The 21,528-nt window shown below is 44.6% G+C and overlaps 2 protein-coding genes across 2 annotated transcripts; one reads left to right on the top strand and one right to left on the bottom strand.

Annotated features, from left to right (window-relative positions):
* The first annotated feature begins 3,237 nt into the window (after positions 1 to 3,237).
* Positions 3,238 to 5,878, top strand: LOC139551911 (uncharacterized). Its single transcript, XM_071363248.1, has 2 exons — positions 3,238 to 3,339; positions 4,046 to 5,878. The coding sequence occupies exons 1-2, from the start codon at positions 3,238 to 3,240 to the stop codon at positions 5,876 to 5,878; spliced, it is 1,935 nt and encodes a 644-aa protein (XP_071219349.1).
* A 1,037-nt stretch (positions 5,879 to 6,915) lies between these two features.
* Positions 6,916 to 21,528, bottom strand: cfap298 (cilia and flagella associated protein 298). Its single transcript, XM_071364957.1, has 8 exons — positions 21,373 to 21,528; positions 20,844 to 20,985; positions 17,454 to 17,621; positions 15,981 to 16,048; positions 14,246 to 14,404; positions 12,023 to 12,154; positions 9,867 to 9,962; positions 6,916 to 7,430 (listed from the first exon to the last, which is right to left on the bottom strand). Exons 2-8 carry the CDS (start codon positions 20,980 to 20,982, stop codon positions 7,320 to 7,322), a joined length of 873 nt encoding a protein of 290 aa, XP_071221058.1. The 5' UTR covers positions 20,983 to 20,985; positions 21,373 to 21,528; the 3' UTR covers positions 6,916 to 7,319.

The raw sequence follows: 21,528 nt of genomic DNA, 5'->3' as shown, positions 1-21,528 counted from the left end.
TAGGGAATGAACCTGGAAGAATACAGTGAAGGGTTTAGGGAATGAACCTGGAAGAATACAGTGAAGGGTTTAGGGAATGAACCTGGAAGAATACAGTGAAGGGTTTAGGGAATGAACCTGGAAGAATACAGTGAAGGGTTTAGGGAATGAACCTGGAAGAATACAGTGAAGGGTTTAGGGAATGAACCTGGAAGAATACAGTGAAGGGTTTAGGGAATGAACCTGGAAGAATACAGTGAAGGGTTTAGGGAATGAACCTGGAAGAATACAGTGAAGGGTTTAGGGAATGAACCTGGAAGAATACAGTGAAGGGTTTAGGGAATGAACCTGGAAGAATACAGTGAAGGGTTTAGGGAATGAACCTGGAAGAATACAGTGAAGGGTTTAGGGAATGAACCTGGAAGAATACAGTGAAGGGTTTAGGGAATGAACCTGGAAGAATACAGTGAAGGGTTTAGGGAATGAACCTGGAAGAATACAGTGAAGGGTTTAGGGAATGAACCTGGAAGAATACAGTGAAGGGTTTAGGGAATGAACCAGGAAGAATACAGTGAAGGGTTTAGGGAATGAACCAGGAAGAATACAGTGAAGGGTTTAGGGAATGAACCTGGAAGAATACAGTGAATGGTTTAGGGAATGAACCTGGAAGAATACAGTGAAGGGTTTAGGGAATGAACCTGGAAGAATATAGTGAAGGGTTTAGGGAATGAACCTGGAAGAATACAGTGAAGGGTTTTAGGGAATGAACCCGGAAGAATACAGTGAAGGGTTTTAGGGAATGAACCCGGAAGAATACAGTGAAGGGTTTTAGGGAATGAACCCGGAAGAATACAGTGAAGGGTTTTAGGGAATGAACCTGGAAGAATATAGTTAAGGGTTTAGGGAATGAACCTGGAAGAATATAGTGAATGGTTTCGGGAATGAACCTGGAAGAATACATTGAAGGGTTTAGGTAGGTTGTCGGGGAGGTATGTGTATTTGTAGATGAAGGTGAATAATTGGAGTATATTAATGTTGAAAGATAATATATTGAGTTTCTTAAACGGAGGGGCAAATGGAGCCAAGTAGTTAGAGGAGGTGGCTAGTCTGGCCAATGTCTTTTTGTGTGATGAGTAATTTGTGTAGGTAGGAAACGAATATGATCTTTCCAGGACAACTTTTCATCAACTAGTACACCGAGGAATCTAGTAGATTTCATTCCATTTTGATATTCTGGCTCTTTTTGTATTTATATATATACATTTACATATGTTATATATTTCTGATTCTTACCTGTGAATACAGTGTAGTGGGATTTATCAACATTTAAAGATAATTTGTTTATATCTGGAACCATTATGGAAAATGTGGCCACGCATGAGTTGGCTTCATTGATTTGTGAATTGATTTTTTTTTTGTGTGATAAAATCAATTTGGTATCATCGGCAAAAAAGAATGTGAAGTACGGTAGAAGACCCAGCAGCAAAGGCCATTGAAATATAGATTAGGAATAACAAAGGTCCAAGGATCGAACCCTGTGGAACGCCACAGGAAATCTTCGACCTGGTCGACGATCAACCATTTGCATACAGAAATTGTTTTCTAATCATAAACATAATTATATAGCCATTTATATGTATAATCATGACAACCGTAATAATGCTATTTAGCAAGTATTATTTCATGATCCACCGTGTCAAACACTCTGGATCAATCTAGAAAGATGTCAAGAGCATATTCACTGTTGTTCAGGGTATTTACAGTATTTTATTAGGATCCCTATTAGCTGTTGCCGAAAGCAGCACCTACTCTTCCTGGGGTTCCACACAACATAATACAGAACATTAATAGACAAGAACAGCTCAAGGACATAACTACATCAATTTTAAAAAGACACACGTAGCCTACATATCGATACATACACACAAACTATCCAGGTCTAATAGGGGAGAGGCGTTGTGAAGCGAGGTGTTGCTTTATCTGTTTTTGTAAACCAGGTTTGCTGTTTATTTGAGCATTCTGAGATGGAAGTTCCATGCAATGGCTCTATATAATACTGTACGCTTTCTTGAATTTGTTCTGGATTTGGGGACTGTGAAAAGACCCCTGGTGGCATGTCTGGTGGGATAAGTGTGTGTGTCAGAGCTGTGTGTAAGTTGACTATGCAAACAATTTGGAATTTCCAACACAATGTTATTAAAAGAAGTGATGCAGTCAGTCTCTCCTCAACTCTTAGCCAAGACAGACTGGCATGAATAGTATTAATATTAGCCCTCTGATTACAATGAAGAGCAAGACGTGCCGCTCTGTTCTGGGCCGGCTGCAGCTTAACTAGGTCTTTCCTTGCAGTACTGGACCACACGACTGCACAATAATCAAGATAAGACAAAACTAGAGCCTAGAGGACATGCTTTGTGGAGTTTGGTGTCAAAAAAACGTTTTTCTTTTTTTTTTACTGATGATTTTTGAGAGCGGTTGTAACCAATGTTTCCAGAACCCAAGGGAAAGAAGTGGTGAAATAAAGAATTGGAGTACACTACATGACCAAAGATATGTGGACACCTGCTTGTCGAACATTTCATTCCTAAATCATGGGCATTAATATGGAGTTGGTTCCCCCCCCTTTGACAAATTAATTACAAAACACTCAGCCCTCCAAGACTCAAGTCAGTCAAGATGTTCCATGACATACTTTAGGACAGAAATAGGACAGACCTCCGGTAAATAAACTTAAATTGACTCTTGCCCCAGCAGGCCTTAATGAGAAATTGTATTTTTCTTGTAGCTTGTTTTTTGTAGTAAATTCTGAATAGGCCAAACATTTAGTTAATGACATCATAATGAGAGGTAATGACATCATAATGACAGGTTGGCATATTGGATATTGTATTTTGTATTGTGAGTCTATCTTTATTTGATTGTCATGCTTCCCCCACAGCTTCCTCTGCTGGGATCTCTTGACTGGGCCAATACTGACTGGAAATGTATCATGATGCCCAACCTGTGAGGTGTTCTTTGTTGTGACATTGATTGCCATTGCCTTGACCGCTGAAGAAGGGCTCATACCCCAAACGTTTGTGCAGCAAATAAAATAAATGTATGTTTATTTACTGGAGTGTTGTCCTATTTCTGTTCTTTGGATTATACAGGAAGATCCAGCACCTGATTTAAGTTTGTATAAAGTGGATTAGAGCACATTGTTTATCTTTTTTTCATGGTATATGGAGACGACTAAAAACAAATTAGGCTGCATCCCGAATGGCTGAGCGCTGGTCTGAACTAGCACACTACATAGGGGATAAGGTGCCTTTTGGGACGTCTTCCAAGACGTTAAATATTACACAGTCAGAGACTGTATCGGTTAGCAAAATACACTGAGTGGACAAAACATTAAGAACACCTGCTCTTTCCATGACAGACTGACAAGGTGAAAACTATGATCCCTTACTGATGTCACCTGTGAAATCCACTTCACACCAGTGTAGATGAAGGGGAGGAGACAGGTTAAAGAAGGATTTTTAAGCCTCGAGACAATTGAGACATGGATTGTGTATGTGTGCCATTCAGAGGGTGAATGGACAAGACAAAATATTGAAGTGCCTTTAAACGGGGTATGGTAGTAGGTGCCAGGCGCACCGGTTTGTGTCAAGAACTGCAACGTTGTTGGGTTTTTCCACACTCAACAGTTTCCCGTGTGTATCAAGAATGGTCCACCACCCAAATGACATCCAGCCAACTTGACACATTTTACATTTACATTTAAGTCATTTAGCAGACGCTCTTATCCAGAGCCATGAGTGGGAAGCATTGGAGTCTACATGGGCCAGCATCCCTGTGGAACACTATCAACACCTTGTAGAGTTCATGCCCTGGGCGTGGGGAGGGGGGGTGCAACTCAATATTAGGAAGGTGTTCCTTTGGTATAGCAACTGTATGTTGCTTCAGAAGGTTGAGAAATGTTCCACTCTGTGTGTCCAGGTTTCCACTTCCTACCCTGTCCTGCTTCTAAACAGCTCTGTAGTTCAGCCACACCTGTTTGGAATCATAGTCTTTCTACCCCCCCAAGGGACAGTTCCCTCCTCTGCGGTTCTGGAACCTTCACCCCTCCTCTGCGGTTCTGGAACCTTCACCCCTCCTCTGCCGTTCTGGAACCTTCACCCCTCCTCTGCCGTTCTGGAACCTTCACCCCTCCTCTGCCGTTCTGGAACCTTCACCCCTCCTCTGCCGTTCTGGAACCTTCACCCCTCCTCTGCCGTTCTGGAACCTTCACCCCTCCTCTGCCGTTCTGGAACCTTCACCCCTCCTCTGCCGTTCTGGAACCTTCACCCCTCCTCTGCCGTTCTGGAACCTTCACCCCTCCTCTGCCGTTCTGGAACCTTCACCCCTCCTCTGCCGTTCTGGAACCTTCACCCCTCCTCTGCCGTTCTGGAACCTTCACCCCTCCTCTGCCGTTCTGGAACCTTCACCCCTCCTCTGCCGTTCTGGAACCTTCACCCCTCCTCTGCCGTTCTGGAACCTTCACCCCTCCTCTGCCGTTCTGGAACCTTCACCCCTCCTCTGCCGTTCTGGAACCTTCACCCCTCCTCTGCCGTTCTGGAACCTTCACCCCTCCTCTGCCGTTCTGGAACCTTCACCCCTCCTCTGCCGTTCTGGAACCTTCACCCCTCCTCTGCCGTTCTGGAACCTTCACCCCTCCTCTGCCGTTCTGGAACCTTCACCCCTCCTCTGCCGTTCTGGAACCTTCACCCCTCCTCTGCCGTTCTGGAACCTTCACCCCTCCTCTGCCGTTCTGGAACCTTCACCCCTCCTCTGCCGTTCTGGAACCTTCACCCCTCCTCTGCCGTTCTGGAACCTTCACCCCTCCTCTGCCGTTCTGGAACCTTCACCCCTCCTCTGCCGTTCTGGAACCTTCACCCCTCCTCTGCCGTTCTGGAACCTTCACCCCTCCTCTGCCGTTCTGGAACCTTCACCCCTCCTCTGCCGTTCTGGAACCTTCACCCCTCCTCTGCCGTTCTGGAACCTTCACCCCTCCTCTGCCGTTCTGGAACCTTCACCCCTCCTCTGCCGTTCTGGAACCTTCACCCCTCCTCTGCCGTTCTGGAACCTTCACCCCTCCTCTGCCGTTCTGGAACCTTCACCCCTCCTCTGCCGTTCTGGAACCTTCACCCCTCCTCTGCCGTTCTGGAACCTTCACCCCTCCTCTGCCGTTCTGGAACCTTCACCCCTCCTCTGCCGTTCTGGAACCTTCACCCCTCCTCTGCCGTTCTGGAACCTTCACCCCTCCTCTGCCGTTCTGGAACCTTCACCCCTCCTCTGCCGTTCTGGAACCTTCACCCCTCCTCTGCCGTTCTGGAACCTTCACCCCTCCTCTGCCGTTCTGGAACCTTCACCCCTCCTCTGCCGTTCTGGAACCTTCACCCCTCCTCTGCCGTTCTGGAACCTTCACCCCTCCTCTGCCGTTCTGGAACCTTCACCCCTCCTCTGCCGTTCTGGAACCTTCACCCCTCCTCTGCCGTTCTGGAACCTTCACCCCTCCGCTGCCGTTCTGGAACCTTCACCCCTCCGCTGCCGTTCTGGAACCTTCACCCCTCCGCTGCCGTTCTGGAACCTTCACCCCTCCGCTGCCGTTCTGGAACCTTCACCCCTCCGCTGCCGTTCTGGAACCTTCACCCCTCCTCTGCCGTTCTGGAACCTTCACCCCTCCTCTGCCGTTCTGGAACCTTCACCCCTCATCTGCCGTTCTGGAACCGTCACCCCTCATCTGCCGTTCTGGAACCGTCACCCCTCATCTGCCGTTCTGGAACCGTCACCCCTCATCTGCCGTTCTGGAACCTTCACCCCTCATCTGCCGTTCTGGAACCGTCACCCCTCATCTGCTGTTCTGGAAACTTCAGTATGAACTCAAGAACTTTCCCCTGTGGAGCGAGGCTGTGGGTTTATCCCAAATAGCACCCTAGTCTCTATATAGTGCACTACTTTTGACCAGAGCCCATTGGCCCCATTAGTTCATAGGGCCCTTGTCAAAAGTAATGCACTCCATAGTGAATAGGGTGTAATTGTGGTGTGGTAACATCCTGGCTGTATGAAGCACTGGGTTACAGAGGCCTGGTTGGCCCAGGCTGGGACAAAGAGAGGAAACGTGGTGCATCCTCCTCAGTGAAAGTAATGATTGATACACCCAGAATACTGACGTCAACTACCCATGACTCAACACGGAGTCAGTCAACACAGGTGACACACACACACAGAGAAAGGCCGGGATTCAACGCAAGGCTCGTTATAACCCTGCACACGACATCAGACTTTTAAAAATCATTTAAAAAGGACTTTTGCTTTGTAATTTAAAAGGACATTTCCATAATATATCTGCAGTAATAGTGGAATGAATGTGTTTCACAATATAAAAATGTATATAAAAATTACATTCAAAAAGGCTAACTTTCTATTAGACAACAAAAGCCAGAACTGCCTTTGTTGTCAAGATGGGGAAACTGCACCCTCACTCTCTTCCATTGGCGTCACTAGGAGGCGGTGTCATCTCCTCCTCGAGCACAACCAACAATGACAGAATGTAAAAATCGCTCTGTCATTTCCTGGTTGCTAAAATTCTACACTCTTCGCTCAATTTCAGTTTTATGTGAGAAAACAGGCACTGAATAGTGTAGGGAATCACTGTACTAAATCTAAATCCCTGTGAAATATTTTCAATAACAAAAACTATCATTTTTACTGCTGTTTGAAGTTGGTGGACGAAACCGAAAGTAAAACAGTAACCTCTCCACTATGTTACAGGGAAATGGGATGTGTTGTGGCGTCAATTCACCTTGCTTCCACATGAGACACGTAGCACCTTTAAAAGGTTGCGCCACGGCTTGGCTTGAATCCCGGCCAAAGAGAGAGAGAGGACATGGTCACACATACACGCAGATTGATCAGTTCATTACAATACGTATTATTGACAATTTACAATGTGACATTTGTATGACATTGTCACGTGGCCTAAGTTTAAATAAAGATGATGTACAGAACATTAAAAAAAAAACATGGACAGGCACACAGACAACAGATTCCAGGTGACGCGACAGAGGTTGGAGAGAACAATGTTTCTGTAGAACAACAGTCCATTGGGTTACGGCACCAATAGTGAGTGTGTGGGTTCATACCCATGTCTGTCTCCCTCTGTGTGTTGGTGTGTGTATATAGTTACGGCCAAATATACATTTAAAACTAATTTTGGTCAACACACTTTGTTATTTTCAACATTGCAGAACCAATTTTATTTTTTTGTAAACTTAAGCTTACAATTTGTATTTAAAAATAAATTTAAAAAAGACGTGTGCCTATCTGGGACCCCACTTGATGTTGCTGAGGCCCTGGAACTGTCTCTTTAAGGTCTGTCTGTCTGACCAGTCTGAGTGGAGGTGACTGTCGTCTTCCACCTCGTCCAGCATCTGTCAAAACCACAGACATAATACACTAAGGTTTACGGTAGTGTACTCACATAAAACCACAGATATAATACACTAAGGTTTACGGTAGTGTACTCACATAAAACCACAGATATAACACACTAAGGTTTACGGTAATGTACTCACATTAACCCACAGGCATAATACACTAAGGTTTACGGTAATGTACTCACATTAACCCACAGATATAATACACTAAGGTTTACGGTAATGTACTCACATTAACCCACATACATAATACACTAAGGTTTACGGTAATGTACTCACATAAAACCACAGATATAACACACTAAGGTTTACGGTAGTGTACTCACATACAGATGAAGTCGGAAGTTTACATATACCTTAGCCAAATACATTTAAACTCTGTTTTTTTTAATCCTCATAAAAATTCCCTGTGTCTTAGGTTAGTTAGGATCACCACTTTATTTTAAGAATGTGAAATGTCTGAATAATAGTAGAGAGAATTATTTATTTCAGCTTTTATTTCTTTCATCACATTTCCAGTGGGTCAGAAGTTTACATAAACTCAATTAGTATTTGGTAGGATTGCCTTTAAATTGTTTAACTTGGGTCAAACCATTTCGGGTAGCCTTCCACAAGCTTCCCACAATAAGTCGGGTGAATTTTGGCCCATTCCTCCTGACAGAGCTGGTGTAACTGAGTCAGGTTTGTAGGCCTCTTTGCTCGCACACGCTTTTTCAGCCTTCTGCCCACAAATGTTCTATAGGATTGAGGTCAGGGCTTTGTGATGGCCACTCCAATACCTTGACTTTGTTGTCCTTAAGCCATTTTCCCACAACTTTGGAGGTATGCTTTGGGTCATTGTCCATTTGGAAGACCCATTTGAGACCAAGCTTTAAACTTCCTGATTGATGTCTTGAGATGTTGCTTCAAAATATCCACATAAATTTCCCACCTCATGATGCCATCTATTTTGTGAAGTGCACCATTCCCCTCCTGCAGCAAAGCACCCCCACAACATGATGCTGCCACCCCCGTGCTTCACGGTTGGGATGGTGTTCTTCGGCTTGCAAGCCTCCCCATTTTTCCTCCAAACATAACGATGGTCATTATGGCCAAACAGTTCTATATTTGTTTCATCAGACCAGAAGACATTTCTCCAAAAAGTACAATCTTTGTTCCCATGTGCAGTTGCAAACCGTAGTCTGGCTTTTTAATGGTGGTTTTGGAGCAGTGGCTTCTTCCTTGCTGAGCGGCCTTTCAGGTTATGTCGATATAAGGACTCGTTTTACTGTGGATATAGATACTTTTGTACCTGTTTCCTCCAGCATCTTCACAAGGTCCTTTTGCTCTTGTTCTGGGATTGATTTGCACTTTTCACACCAAAGTAAGTTCATCTCTAGGAGACAGAATGTGTCTCCTTCCTGAGCGGTGTCATGTCTTTGGCATCATTAAAACTGAAGAGTTATTTATCAAATAACTCTAATTATTATTACGCGATTAAACTGATTAATCATGTAACTGTAATTAACTAGGAAGTCAGGGCACCAAGGAAAATATTCAGATTAAAGTCAATTTTCCTAATATAACTTTCAGATATTTTAATATCTGATCAATTTGTCTTCGAATTAATGAATTATTCTTTACCTCATGTTAGTCTCATTCCAAACGTCGTAAATTGTTGGTTATCTGCACGAACCCAGTCTTCACTATGAGTCATCAATAGTCTTAAATCATTTATTTGCTAACTAAGTAATTACAGAAATGCATAACAAACAGTAGATATGGTTACAAGGAAATGATAGGGGAATGTGCCCTAGTGGGCTAAACCAGCATGGTGCTCGCTGTGTCCAAAGAGGGCAACGTCATGACAGCGGTATGACGGCTGCGTGGTCCCATGGTGTTTATACTTGCGTACTATTGTTTGTGAAGATGAACGTGGTACCTTCAGGAGTTTGGAAATTGCTCCCAAGGATGAAACAGACTTGTGGAGGTCTACAATTTTTTGTCTGAGGTCTTGGCTGATTTCTTTTGATTTTCCCATGACGTCAAGCAAAGAGGCACTGAGTTTGAAGGTAGGCCTTGAAATACATCCACAGGTACACCTCCAATTGACTCACATGATGTCCATTAGCCTATCAGAAGCCATGACATCATTTTCTGGAATTTTCCAAACTGTTTAAAGGCACAGTCAACTTAGTGTATGTAAACTTCTGACCCACTGGAATTGTGATACAGTGAATTATAAGTGAAAAAACCTGTCTGTAAACAATTGTTGGAAAAATTACTTGTGTCAAGCGCAAAGATGTCCTAACCGACTTGCCAAAACTCTAGTTTGTTAACAAGAAATTTGTGGAGTGGTTGAAAAATGAGTTTTAATGACTCCAACCTAAGTGTATGTAAACTTCCGACTTCAACTGTATGTGTGTGTGTGTGTGTATGTGTGTGTCCCACCTTGACTTCCTGTTGTCTCTTGTAGTGATGCATCATCATCTGTTTCTGTTGCTCCTCTGTGACCACAGGTTCTCTGGCTGGCGCCCCCTGGCCCCTCTGACAGGAACACATGGTCAAACATCAGGACGAGCTACACCACTGGGTCACGGGTGATCAATCTATTATATCCCCCTCTACCACGTCCAGATCAATCCCCCTCTACCACGTCCAGATCTATCCCCCTCTACCACGTCCAGATCTATCCCCCTCTACCACGTCCAGATCTATCCCCCTCTACCACGTGCAGATCTATCCCCCTCTACCACGTCCAGATCTATCCCCCTCTACCACGTCCAGATCTATCCCCCTCTACCACGTCCAGATCTATCCCCCTCTACCACGTCCAGATCTATCCCCCTCTACCACGTCCAGATCTATCCCCCTCTACCACGTCCAGATCTATCCCCCTCTACCACGTCCAGATCTATCCCCCTCTACCACGTCCAGATCTATCCCCCTCTACCACGTCCAGATCTATCCCCCTCTACCACGTCCAGATCTATCCCCCTCTACCACGTCCAGATCTATCCCCCTCTACCACGTCCAGATCTATCCCCCTCTACCACGTCCAGATCTTTCCCCCTCTACAACGTCCAGATCTATCCCCCTCTACAACGTCCAGATCTATCCCCCTCTACAACGTCCAGATCTCTCTCTCTATAACGTCTAGATCCATCTCTCTCTAGAACATCTAGATCCATCTCTCTCTAGAACATCTAGATCCTTCTCTCTCTAGAACATCTAGATCCATCTTTCTCTAGAACATCTAGATCCATCTCTCTCTAGAACATCTAGATCCTTCTCTCTCTAGAACATCTAGATCCATCTCTCTCTAGAACATCTAGATCCATCTCTCTCTAGAACATCTAAATCTATCTCTCTCTAGAACATCTAAATCTATCACTCTCTAGAACATCTAGATCCATCTCCCTCTAGAACATCTAGATCTATCACTCTCTAGAACATCTAGATCTATCTCTCTCTAGAACATCTAGATCCATCTCCCTCTAGAACATCTAGATCCATCTCCCTCTAGAACATCTAGATCTATCTCTCTCTAGAACATCTAGATCTATCTCTCCAGGCTACGACCAAGGGCTAGGCCTACTACGAACTGAAAAGCATGGACTATTGCATCCTAAAGGGGTTTCCTCTCCTTACCTCATCTTATTGGCTTGCTCTGATGTGATCTGAACTATCCTGTGTTTTTATACGGAGATGAGAGAAGAAACCACTTTGGATTATTGACATGTACCCTCTGTAAAAATGTACTCTGTCTCTATTTTCAAGATGTCGACCTCAGTCACACCGGAGAACAGCTGATAAAGTGGCTCTGTTTACGCGGGTAAAAAGATACCCCTCCAGTGTAACAGGTAAAAACCTCCTCCCGTCAGTAACGCACCGGTGCGTATCTCCTCACAACAATAGATGGCTGTTGGTTAAAATGGGATATAAATAAATGGAGTGAATTTGGAGCAGCAGTTTTTTTAACCTTTGAGCAAGGAGCGTTTTTTAGCGGAGCGGTTGGAAAGGACGTGGAATACCGGAGGATGAACAGGACTAGTTGTAGTGTAGCTCCACCCACCTGTCCCTACTGGCTGGTTGTAGTGTAGCTCCACCCACCTGTCCCTACTGGCTAGTTGTAGTGTAGCTCCACCCACCTGTCCCTACTGGCTAGTTGTAGTATAGCTCCACCCACCTGTCCCTACTGGCTAGTTGTAGTGTAGCTCCACCCACCTGTCCCTACTGGCTAGTTGTAGTGTAGCTCCACCCACCTGTCCCTACTGGCTAGTTGTAGTGTAGCTCCACCCACATGTCCCTACTGGCTGGTTGTAGTGTAGCTCCACCCACCTGTCCCTACTGGCTGGTTGTAGTGTAGCTCCACCCACCTGTCCCTACTGGCTGGTTGTAGTGTAGCTCCACCCACCTGTCCCTACTGGCTGGTTGTAGTGTAGCTCCACCCACATGTCCCTACTGGCTGGTTGTAGTGTAGCTCCACCCACCTGTCCCTACTGGCTAGTTGTAGTGTAGCTCCACCCACCTGTCCCTACTGGCTAGTTGTAGTATAGCTCCACCCACCTGTCCCTACTGGCTAGTTGTAGTATAGCTCCACCCACCTTCTGTATTTTGACTACGATCTTGGTTTTGTCGTTCTTGCCGATGTAATCCTGTAGTTTCTTGCCTCTATGCAACTCCTTAGCAGCCCACCACAGCTGAGCCTCCTCCACTGGAATCACCTGGAGAGATGCCTGGGAGAGACGACGAGGGAGGGGAGGAGGGAGAGAGAGAGATAGGGGAGGAGGCAGAGAGAGAGAGGAGGAGGGTAGAGAGAGGGACGGAGGGTGGGTGGAGAGAGGAGGGAGGGAGGGAGGGTAGAGAGAGGGAGGGAGAGTGGAGAGAGGAGGGAGGGAGGGTGGAGAGAGGGAGGGAGGGTGGAGAGAGGAGGGAGGGAGGGAGGGTAGAGAGAGGGAGGGAGGGTGGAGAGAGGAGGGAGGGAGAGAGAGAGAGAGAGAGAGAGGAGGGAGGGTGGAGAGAGGGAGGGATGCCTGTTACAGCCTTATTCTAAAATTGATTAAATTATTTCCCCCCCTCAATCTACACGCAATACCCCATAATGACAAAGCAAAAACAGGTTTAGACATTTTTGCAAATGTATTAAAAATAAAAAACAGAAATACCTTATTTACATAAGTATTCAGACCCTTTGCTATGAGACTCTACATTGAGCACAGGTGCATCCTGTTTCCACTGATCATCCTTGAGATGTTTCTACAACTTGATTGGATTCCATCTGTGGTAAATTCAATTGATTGGACATGATTTGGAAAGGCACACACCTGTCTATATAAGGTCCCACAGTTGACAGAGCAAGTCAGAGCAAAAACCAAGCCATGAGGTCAAAGAAACTGTCTGTAAAGCTCTGAGACAGGATTGTGTCGAAGCACAGATCTGGGGAAGGGTACCAAAAATATTCTGCAGCATTGCAGCACAAGAACACAGTGGCCTCCATTCTTAAATGGAAGAAGTTTGGAACCACCCAGACTCTTCCTAGAGCTGGCCGCCTGGTCAAACTGAGCAATCGGGGGAGAACGGCCTTGGTCAGGGAGGTGACCAAGAACCTGATGGTCACTCTGACAGAGCTCCAGAGCTCCTCTGTGGAGATGGGAGAACCTTCCAGGACAACAACCATCTCTGCAGCACTCCACCAATCAGGCCTTTAGGGTAGAGTGGCCAGACGGAAGCCACTCCTCAGTAAAAGGCACATGACAGCCCGCTTGGAGTTTGCCAAAAGGCACCTAAAGGACTCTGACCATGAGAAACATGATTCCCTGTTCTAATGAAACCAAGATTGAACTCTTTGGCCTGAATGCCAAGCGTCACGTCTGGAGGAAACCTGGCACCATCCCTACGGTGAAGCATGGTGGTGGCAGCATCATGCTGTGGGGATGTTTTTCAGTGGCAGGGACTGGGAGACTAGTCAGGATCGAGGGAAAGATGAACGGAGCAAAGTACAGAGAGATCCTTGATGAAAACCTGCTCCAGAGCGCTCAGGACCTCAGACTGGGGCGAAGGTTCACCTTCCAACAGGACAACGACCCTAAGCACACAGCCAAGACAACGCAGGAGTGGCTTCAGGACAAGTCTGTGAATGGCATTGAGTGGCCCAGCCAGAGCCCAGACTTGAACCCAATCGAACATCTCTGGAGAGATCTGAAAATAGCTGTGCAGCAATGCTCCCCATCTAACCTGACAGAGCTTGAGAGGATCTGCAGAGAAGAATGAGAGAAACTCCCCAAATACAAGTGTGCCAAGCTTGTAGCGCCGTACACAAGAAGACTCAAGGCTGTAATCGCTAAACGTCAGGGAGGCGATGCCTGCCGTACACGGTAACGTCAGGGAGGGGATTCCTGCCGTACACCGTAACGTCAGGGAGGCGATGCCTGCCGTACACCGTAACGTCAGGGAGGCGATGCCTGCCGTACACCGTAACGTCAGGGAGGCGATGCCTGCCGTACACCGTAACGTCAGGGAGGCGATGCCTGCCCTACACCGTAACGTCAGGGAGGCGATGCCTGCCCTACACCGTAACGTCAGGGAGGCGATGCCTGCCATACACTGTAACGTCAGGGAGGCGATGCCTGCCATACACTGTAACGTTAGGGAGGTGATCCCATGTACAGACCCAGTCCACAGAATTAACAACAACTGAGATAAATATTTAATAAATGAATTAATAAATAAACAAATCCATTAATAAATAGAAGGACTTAGATGGTCTCTATGGGGAAGCCATCCGGTGGTGATGTGACTACCCAGGAAGAGGCCTGCTGTTTACCTACCTGTGTTCCTGATAGGTCCTCCTGGTCCTCCAGCTCCATCCTGATTGGGTCGTGTGGCGGCAAGCCCATGGGGTAAACGATCATCACCGCGCCCCTCAGCTGGTCCAGCGCCTCCTTCACCGTCTCCATGGTAACACACACACCAGCCACCGCCTGTTTCTGAAGAGCACAAGAGGAGGAGAAATAAGAAAAGGGACCAAGGTGACCAAATGACACCCTAAACCCTACATAGAACACTACTTCCCCTATGGGCCCAGGTCAAAAGTAGTGCACCATATAGGGAATAGGGTGCCGTTTGGGACGGAGTATAAGATGTGTGTGGTGTGATCCATTAGACGTAGTTTTTCCATATCTGGTGTAGGCCTAGAATGTGAGACGACATGAGTGTCTGTGTTGGGTATTTAAATACTGTAGTTACCTTAGAGATGAGTGTCTGTGTTGGGTATTTAAATACTGTAGTTACCTTAGAGATGAGTGTCTGTGTTGGGTATTTAAATACTGTAGTTACCTTAGAGATGAGTGTCTGTGTTGGGTATTTAAATACTGTAGTTACCTTAGAGATGAGTGTCTGTGTTGGGTATTTAAATACTGTAGTTACCTTAGAGATGAGTGTCTGTGTTGGGTATTTAAATACTGTAGTTACCTTAGAGATGAGTGTCTGTGTTGGGTATTTAAATACTGTAGTTACCTTAGAGATGAGTGTCTGTGTTGGGTATTTAAATACTGTAGCTACCTTAGAGATGAGTGTCTGTGTTGGGTATTTAAATACTGTAGTTACCTTAGAGATGAGTGTCTGTGTGTTGGATATTTAAATACTGTAGTTACCTTAGAGATGAGTGTCTGTGTTGGGTATTTAAATACTGTAGTTACCTTAGAGATGAGTGTCTGTGTGTTGGATATTTAAATACTGTAGTTACCTTAGAGATGAGTGTCTGTGTTGGGTATTTAAATACTGTAGTTACCTTAGAGATGAGTGTCTGTGTTGGGTATTTAAATACTGTAGTTACCTTAGAGATGAGTGTCTGTGTTGGGTATTTAAATACTGTAGTTACCTTAGAGATGAGTGTCTGTGTTGGGTATTTAAATACTGTAGTTACCTTAGAGATGAGTGTCTGTGTTGGGTATTTAAATACTGTAGTTACCTTAGAGATGAGTGTCTGTGTTGGGTATTTAAATACTGTAGTTACCTTAGAGATGAGTGTCTGTGTTGGGTATTTAAATACTGTAGTTACCTTAGAGATGAGTGTCTGTGTTGGGTATTTAAATACTGTAGTTACCTTAGAGATGAGTGTCTGTGTTGGGTATTTAAATACTGTAGTTACCTTAGAGATGAGTGTCTGTGTTGGGTATTTAAATACTGTAGTTACCTTAGAGATGAGTGTCTGTGTTGGGTATTTAAATACTGTAGTTACCTTAGAGATGAGTGTCTGTGTTGGGTATTTAAATACTGTAGTTACCTTAGAGATAAATGTCTGTGTTGGATATTTAAATACCGTAGTTACCTTAGAGATGAGTGTCTGTGTGTTGGATATTTAAATACTGTAGCTACCTTAGAGATGGGTGTCTGTGTTGGATATTTAAATACCGTAGTTACCTTAGAGATGAGTGTCTGTGTGTTGGATATTTAAATACTGTAGTTACCTTAGAGATGAGTGTCTGTGTGTTGGGTATTTAAATACTGTAGTTACCTTAGAGATGAGTGTCTGTGTGTTGGGTATTTAAATACTGTAGTTACCTTAGAGATGACTGCCTTGGCCTCCTCCATAGTGTTCCTCAGCACCTCCTTCATCTTCTGGTTAGGGGCTGGAAGAGGAGGAAGAGGGAGCACACTCAGGTTCAGGGTTAATTCCATTTACAGAAAGTAAACCAAATGACAGATTTTCCTAATTGAAAAGCATTGAAGAGATAATTGGAATTTTAGTGGTACTTTCTGAATTGACCCCAACTCTCTCAGGTTCACAACAATATAGCCAGGAGGACTCTAGCCAGTCTCTATACAAGAGTCAAGACCCTGGACACAGAGAGCAGGCTCCAGACCGGTGGAGGTAGGAGCACACAGCACTACTGTATGTCAGTTAGAACAAGTGTCAATTGTCCTCTTTACTGAAGCCAAGACATTATTATTATTATGTTTTACCTTTTATTTAACTAGGCAAGTCAGTTAAAGAACAAATTATTATTTACAACGATGGCCTACACTGGCCAAACCCGGACGACGCTGGGCCAATTGTGCACCGCCCTACGGGACTCCCAATCACGGCCGGATGTGATACAGCCTGGAATCGAACCAGGGTGTCTGTAGCGACGCCTCTAGCACTGAGATGCAGTGCCTTAGACCGCTGCGCCACTTGGGAGCCCATATTGACCAAGACGCTGGCCACAAAGAGGAAGATGTAGGCCCAGACCAAATTATGGTGGCCTTCAAATCAAATTTGATTTGTCACATACACAGTGTGTATGGAAGCAAACGGCGCCAAACTAGGGATGTTAACGGTTAGCTGCTTTAATTGGTTAGCTGCTTTAATTGGTTAGCTGCTTTAATTGGTTAGCTGCTTTAATTGGTTAGCTGCTTTAATTGGTTAGCTGCTTTAATTGGTTAGCTGCTTTAATTGGTTAGCTGCTTTAATTGGTTAGCTGCTTTAATTGGTTAGCTGCTTTAATTGGTTAGCTGCTTTAATTGGTTAGCTGCTTTAATTGGTTAGCTGCTTTAATTGGTTAGCTGCTTTAATTGGTTAGCTGCTTTAATTGGTTAGCTGCTTTAATTGGTTAGCTGCTTTAATTGGTTAGCTGATGAAAATACATTTGACTAATGGTCATGCTTATCAGTCTATAGGTTAATTTGCATAATTTTGTGGAATTCAATTGGCGAATGTGTGTATTTGCCATACACTGTAATACACTGTATTACATGCATAGTATTTTCTGTTGTTCACATCATTTTCCTGTTTGGATTTTATTTTTACCGTTTGTTGACCAATTAATGAGGGTTAGTTAGTCGGAAGCAAACTTGACCAGAATTTGCATCCCTAAACCAAACAGAACCAAAGAGGATCAAATAGAGCCATACGGAACCAAACAGAAGCAAATGGAACAAAACGGGGAGGAACGTACATAAATTGTCCAATAGACAATTTAGTGGGATTTTTTATTATACATTTTTACGTTTTGGAGTAACCTAGTCTGACTAATAATACACCTCTGGACTCACCGTGTCCGTTCCTCCTTCCGATCTCATCCTTGTTGAATTCAGGTCCTCCGCTGGGGACACACCTCTCCTCCCACTCGTCCTTTAGCTTCAGGTCAACAATCTGTTCATCCGTCAGACCCTGCATGTTGGGGGGCAGCGTCACCCCGTGGTCCACCAGCTCTGGGAACTCTGAGGGAGGAGACAGGAACACAGACACGTTAACACCCATACCATTTTTTGGCCAAAGGAAGCTGTGTGTGTCTTATGAAAAGTGTAGAGCTAGTTAGTTAGCTGTATTGTGTATTATATAGTGTAGGGCTAGCTGTATTGTGTATAACACATAGTGTAGAGCTAGCTAGTTAGCTGTATTGTATACAACATAGTATAGAGCTAGCTAATTAGCTGTATTGTATACAACAGTGTAGAGCTAGCTAGTTAGCTGTATTGTATACAACATAGTGTAGAGCTAGCTAATTAGCTGTATTGTATACAACAGTGTAGAGCTAGCTAGTTAGCTGTATTGTATACAACATAGTGTAGAGCTAGCTAATTAGCTGTATTGTATACAACATAGTGTAGAGCTAGCTGTATTGTGTACAACATAGTGTAGAGCTAGCTAATTAGCTATATTGTGTATTACATAGAGTATAGCTAGCTAGTTATATACAATACAGCTAACATACAGTGTAGAGCTAGCTAGTTAGCTGTATTGTGTATAACATACAGTACCAGTCAAAAGTTTTGGACACACCTACTCATTCCAGGGTTTGTTTAAAAAAAACTAACTATTTTCTACATTGTAGAATAATAGTGTAGACAAACTATGAATTAACAAATGGAATAATGTAGGAACCAAAAAAGTGTTAAACAAATCAAAACGTATTTTAGATTCTTCAAAGCAGCCACCCTTCGCCTTGATGACAGCTTTGAACACTCTGAGTAGGTGTGTCCATACTGGTACTGTACATGTAGCCATGTAATGCCTATACTGGTCTATGGTGTACAAAAGCAGCTATGTATGGAAGCTTCTGCTAAAGTAAATTAAAAAAAATATATATAGAGACTCGTTCCAAACGGACCAGAGGACAACTTATCCCATTCTGTATAGATCTGGTCGGATCCAGACCTGAAAAAGTAATTTATTAAGCTACTTTATTAAGCGGAGCTAATAAAGCACGAGAGAAGGGAGAGAGAGGTGCTGATCTAGTAGGCGGGGGAATTGCCATACTGTGAGAGAGTGACACCCCCCCCCACCTTTATGCTTGTGACACTTCTGAATGTGGGGCAATAATTGTTTCGCCCCCCAGAGTCCTCCTTGCTAGCTAGCAGTAGTGACACCGGTAGACAGTGTCCTTCGCTCCCGCCTGCCGAACAACTGCCCTCACCGTCGTTAACACAGAACTAAGGGAAAACAGTGACCGACAGGCAGAGACAAAGGACACTGTCTACCGGTGTACGGTTAGCTAGCAGCCGTTGCCCCTTCTTCTGTGGGGTATATCGGCGGCTGGCATCCAACGTTATTATGCATTAACGCCACCTACTGTACTGGAGCGCCCCCATCACCTGCCTGTCCTAAATTAAACATTGACCAATAGAAGTATAGAGGGGTTCCTGCAGATGCAGGAATACCAACATGCAGGAACGCCCTGAATTGCAGGCCGCTATAGAACCCTTCTCACCAACCAAACTGACTCGCGCTATAGTAGACTAATAGCTGCCTAGGTTATTTATCATCAACTATGATTACGTAGTACCTGTCTTGACTGCATCAAACCGGGAGAAGATAAGTTAAGCTAGCTAATGTTAGCTAGAAAGGCTAATTGAGGCAGCACTTTCTGATCCTACAGTTACAAACAACAACAATAACAACAACTCCATTCAGAATATTAAGTAGCAGCCTACCTGTTGGCTCTTGGTCGTTGAAGCCTATACTGCTCCTTTAACTTTTAATTCCATCACTTTAAAGCTGCAATGTGAAATGTGTGTAATAGATCTGTCATTCACATTAAAAGCAAGTCTAAGAAGAGGTAGATATGTTCTATGTGCATTATTTCTATGCTTCTGTTCTTAAGTTTCGTTCTTGCGTCTTACTTTTGATTTTGTACACCAGCTTCAAACAGCTGAAAATACAATATTTTTGGTTATGGAAAATATATTTCACAGCAATTTAGATGGTACAATGATTCTCTACACTACACTTGGTTGTTTTGTCACAAACTGAAATTAGGCAAACTATTTGAATTTTAGCAACCAGGAAATGGCGGACAGATTTCTGCATAGCGGATCTTTAATTCCATCTTCCATTGATTAGATATCTCGTAACTTTTGCCACACATGGATGTTCTGTGACTGTAGCTTATTGTCGCTTTGATGACTTACGATTGGCCAACAACAACTTACATGTGCCACTCCTGTGAAAAGCAAGAGCAGCAGCATAAAGTATACTGTTTGGCCCTGTCCGGGGGTATCGTCGGATGGAGCCACGGTGTCTCCCGACCCCTTCTGTCTCAGCCTCCAGTATTTATGCTGCAGTAGTTTATGTGTCGGGGGGCTAGGGTCAGTCTGTTATATCTGGAGTATTTATCCTGTCTTATCCGGTGTCCTGTGTGAATTTAAGTATGCTCTCTCTCTAATTCTCTCTCGGAGGACCTGAGCCCTAGGACCATGCCTCAGGACTACCTGGCATGATGACTCCTTGCTGTCCCCAGTCCACCTGGCCGTGCTGCTGCTCAGTTTCAACTGTTCTGCCTGCGGCTATGGAACCCTGACCTGTTCACCGGACGTGCTACCTTGTCCTGGACCTGCTGTTTTCAACTCTCTAGAGACAGCAGGAGCGGTAGAGATACTCTGAATGATCGGCTATGAAAAGCCAACTGACATTTACTCCTGAGGTGCTGACCTGTTGCACCCTCGACAACCACTGTGATTATTATTATTTGACCCTGCTGGTCATCTATGAACATTTGAACATCTTGGCCATGTTCTGTTATAATCTCTACCCGGCGCAGCCAGAAGAGGACTGGCCACCCCTCATAGCCTGGTTCCTCTCTAGGTTTCTTCCTAGGTTCTGGCCTTTCTAGGGAGTTTTTCCTAGCCACCCTGCTTCTAAACCTGCATTGCTTGCTGTTTGGGGTTTTAGGCTGGGTTTCTGTACAGCACTTTGTGACATCAGCTGATGTTAGAAGGGCCTTATCAATAAATGTGATTGATTGGTACAATGTCTCTCTCCCTGGATCTGTATGGGGCCCTTCCGGACAAGCCAGTTAAAATTACACAACCCATAACCGTTACAATCAATTCTGGGCCCGGATCGAGTCTCGGGTACAGGTGGATTCGTGAAGACCCCTAATTGGCACAGGACAGAGGCAGGGTTTCTATCTACATCTTCGTACACCCACTAACGTTACTCACCTGAGCATATCCTGTCTACTTTGAGCCTGGTGTTGTAGATGGCTGTGACCTGTTGGGTCAGGGTTTCCAACGGGACGTCGACTGACGTGCTGAACAGGAACTGGCTCTCGTCACCACGTTTCACGTGCAGCTGCACCATTCTCTGCAATGATGTCAAAGTATTAGCTAGCTAACTAGCTAGCCAGCCAGTTGTGAACCCTAAACTATTATATTAGGTTAGCTATATTTCCCCCTTCAAGTTGCTAGCTAACTAGACAGATTTTATAGAGCCGGTAGGTAACGTTAGCTATGTCAGCTGGCTGACTAGTCTAAAAGTTGTAGCTACCTAGCTAGAAAGCTCCATCAGAAATTAAGTTACCATAGCAACTAAACACCAACTTCCCTTTGTTGATAACTAACTAGCGTTCGCTGGAAAACAACTTGAGCGTCAACTTGTATTTTTAGCTACACACAAATTACTAACATTTACAGGCAAATTAATATTGTGACATGGATAAGAGTTAACTTTATAACAATAGACAAAACCTACCGTTGTGGAAAAGGTAGCGTCGGGAAGGACACAAAATAGCAGAGTACCAGAGGTGTTGCAGTGTTCAATCGTTTGTAAACGCAGTATCACGAGACATCCGGGAACCCTTGCGAAATACCAAGCAGACCAGGCCAAAGATAATTTTGAAGAGATGAG

The sequence above is a fragment of the Salvelinus alpinus genome, chromosome 24 (genome assembly GCF_045679555.1).
Source record: "Salvelinus alpinus chromosome 24, SLU_Salpinus.1, whole genome shotgun sequence".
NCBI lineage: Eukaryota > Metazoa > Chordata > Actinopteri > Salmoniformes > Salmonidae > Salvelinus > Salvelinus alpinus.
The sequence above is the reverse complement of the archived record's forward strand: the minus strand, read 5'-3'. Positions and strand labels throughout refer to the sequence as shown.